At 47.6% G+C, this 2,500-nt stretch overlaps 1 protein-coding gene across 2 annotated transcripts in view; it reads left to right on the top strand.

The window, feature by feature from the left end:
- LOC113827017 (uncharacterized) overlaps positions 1-2,500 on the top strand; it is a 64,554-nt gene that overhangs the window by 34,952 nt on the left and 27,102 nt on the right. For both annotated transcript variants that reach the window (XM_070125116.1, XM_070125115.1), the window contains exons 3-6: positions 19-468; positions 570-1,004; positions 1,185-1,379; positions 1,739-1,919. In XM_070125116.1, the coding sequence (XP_069981217.1) occupies positions 19-468; positions 570-1,004; positions 1,185-1,379; positions 1,739-1,919 (1,261 nt within the window). The remainder of the gene's footprint in view (positions 1-18; positions 469-569; positions 1,005-1,184; positions 1,380-1,738; positions 1,920-2,500) is intronic.

The following is a 2,500-nucleotide window of genomic DNA, read 5'->3' as shown; positions in this document are numbered from 1 at the left end:
TGTTACTTTTCTCTCCAGGAACTTTTGGAAAAATACGGCTATTTGGACTGCATTCCCCCGGGCAGCGAGCGCAACACGCATCTTCACCGCCTCCTTCTGTATCGACAGGAAAACCCGGAGCCAAATCCTAGCCATCAGTACACTCCACTGGATTTCAGACTATTCTCGCTCGTAAACCCAAGACTCCCAGCTGATACGAAACAATATTACAGAAATAAAATCAATGATTACGTCCTTGCAAGTACAGAGGACGTTGGAGGCAGCACTCCCTTGGTTAGACTCAAGATCATTGAACCGACTTTGAAATCGTACTGGTATTCGCGACGGAAAGGTCTCCAGCAGCTCCTGACGGGGCGAGGTCGAGGGGCCCGGCGGGCGGTGGTTGTGGAGGATCCGGCTAAACTCGGCTACCAGTACCTACCCGTTTGTAGTAAAGAGCAAATACAGGAAGCTATTGACAAGTTCCAGGTAAGTAGGGTGGGGCACATGCTAATGATATGCCTTGGGATTCATATGCATTTTTGCAATTTAGATCAAAATAAAATTAGCACTAACTTTTTTTTATACAGGCAGCCTACCACGTTGGCGTAAAGGGCACGCTGGACCCTCCAACCCTGGAGCTGCTCTCCAGACCCCGCTGTGGCAACCCAGACAACCTCATGGAGGAAGGCAGTGATGACGTCGAGCCATCCTCAGTGTGGCCGCCCAACACGGTCAGCTTCCTCCACCGTCGACGCAGAAGCTTGGTCGTGCCCGAGAGAGGAAAAACGGATGGCGGCACCGGTGAACAAGCCAGACACCTGGAACGCGCGTCCGACGACCGCCCGAGCGAGGCAGGCATGGTCGGGGAGCCGCTGGGAGGACCAGCAAACCGATACGAGCCTTCAAGTGAATCGGTGCCCGACCAGGAGCGGCTGCACAGGGTGGCGCTGACCATGCGCGAGGCCACCAGAGCGAGGCACCCGAGTGTGGCACAGCACGAGGAGTGGGAACCGCATCCGCAGGTAATGAAATAAGATTTCATCACGGTGCCTACATTATGATAGAAGTCCGATTGCCACTGCTTTATTTTATGACTTTCCCTCAAACTCTTACTCTGCAATTAAAAGTTTCACAAAGACAGGCCATTCTCTAGCGCAATGGAGACGCTGAGTTGATGTTCCGTTGTTTCTCCGATGGTACAGGAAGCTCCTTTGCGGCGACGGCGGTGGGTGCAGGACCTGGTGGACAGGATACACTCGGGGGAGGAGGATGCCCGCCTGGCCGCCCTCACTCCACACATCCTTGCCCGCACTTCACAGGCGTCCTATACTGAGGAGCCTCAGCTCAGCCGCAGAAAGAGGTCAGCGTTCACCGACTTGGGCCAACAGTTTGTGGAGGTGCGACAGTGTTCCTTTTAGCATTTCACATTAGGGTACAATATCCCGAAATGCACAATATAGGTCTGTTGAAAAAATGAATTTTTATTCTTCCTTATATTTTAGTAGGCTTGCCTCTCGTATGGAGAGTTTTCCATCCATGCTTAAATATTTATCACCGTTTGATCAGTGGAAAACTGAGAACTGAAACAATGACGTCATTTATGTTCATTCTTCCTTTATGTAACAAAACATACTAAAATACCCCCAAGCTTTCGCAACAGTAATTTAGAAATGATCCTCCGGGTTAAAACACTACGGATCCGGACACCCGCATTTCACTGACTAACCGATCGAATATGTCTGAATCCTCATCCCAGGGCTTGATCACTTGGCGGCTGGTGACGTCTGGCTACAGCTCCCAGTTGGCGGTAAGTGTCCAGCGCGCCGCCCTCGCCCTCGCCTTCAGAATGTGGTCTGAAGTCATCCCCAAAATCTTCATAGAGGACAACTCTTCGAACAATCCCAATGACGCGAACATCAACATCGGATTCGGACGACGTGAGTAAGACCTGTTGTCGCTGGTTGGAATCGAGTCCGCCAATATTATTTATTTTCGTTTCATTATTACTCATATACACAATCGAAAAAGCCAAATAACCTTTTTATTGATTGATGCCATACTTGTTGCGGCTGCTTCAATTCTAGTCATTCTATTCAATTCAATTCTAAACTCTCCTTCAACTAGATACTCGAAATGCCAAATGCCCCTTGATTGACTGATGCTATATCGTTTTAATCCTTTAAAACTACCCGTTTCTGTAAAATTATCTATTTCGCAACATCGATAAAAGGCCGCTAAGAAATATAAAACTATAACATTTTCAAAATCAATGAAAGACATGCGTTTCTTTTATTAAGGAATGCAACCCCTTTACCCGCGGACCACACACACACACAAACAAACACAAAAGCAACCACGTTATCAAAGGATACTTTCATAACAAACAAACAACACTTGAACATAGTCTCCGAGATGCCAGTGGATTAGTGAAAGACATCTAGACCAAAACATCACGATTCAGTTGGTAAAATAAGAAACAAAAAAAACGATCCTGAAGGAAAAGAAAACAAAAAAGAAC

This window comes from Penaeus vannamei, chromosome 9, assembly GCF_042767895.1.
Source record: "Penaeus vannamei isolate JL-2024 chromosome 9, ASM4276789v1, whole genome shotgun sequence".
NCBI classification, from domain to species: Eukaryota; Metazoa; Arthropoda; class Malacostraca; order Decapoda; family Penaeidae; genus Penaeus; species Penaeus vannamei.
The sequence above is the reverse complement of the archived record's forward strand: the minus strand, read 5'-3'. Positions and strand labels throughout refer to the sequence as shown.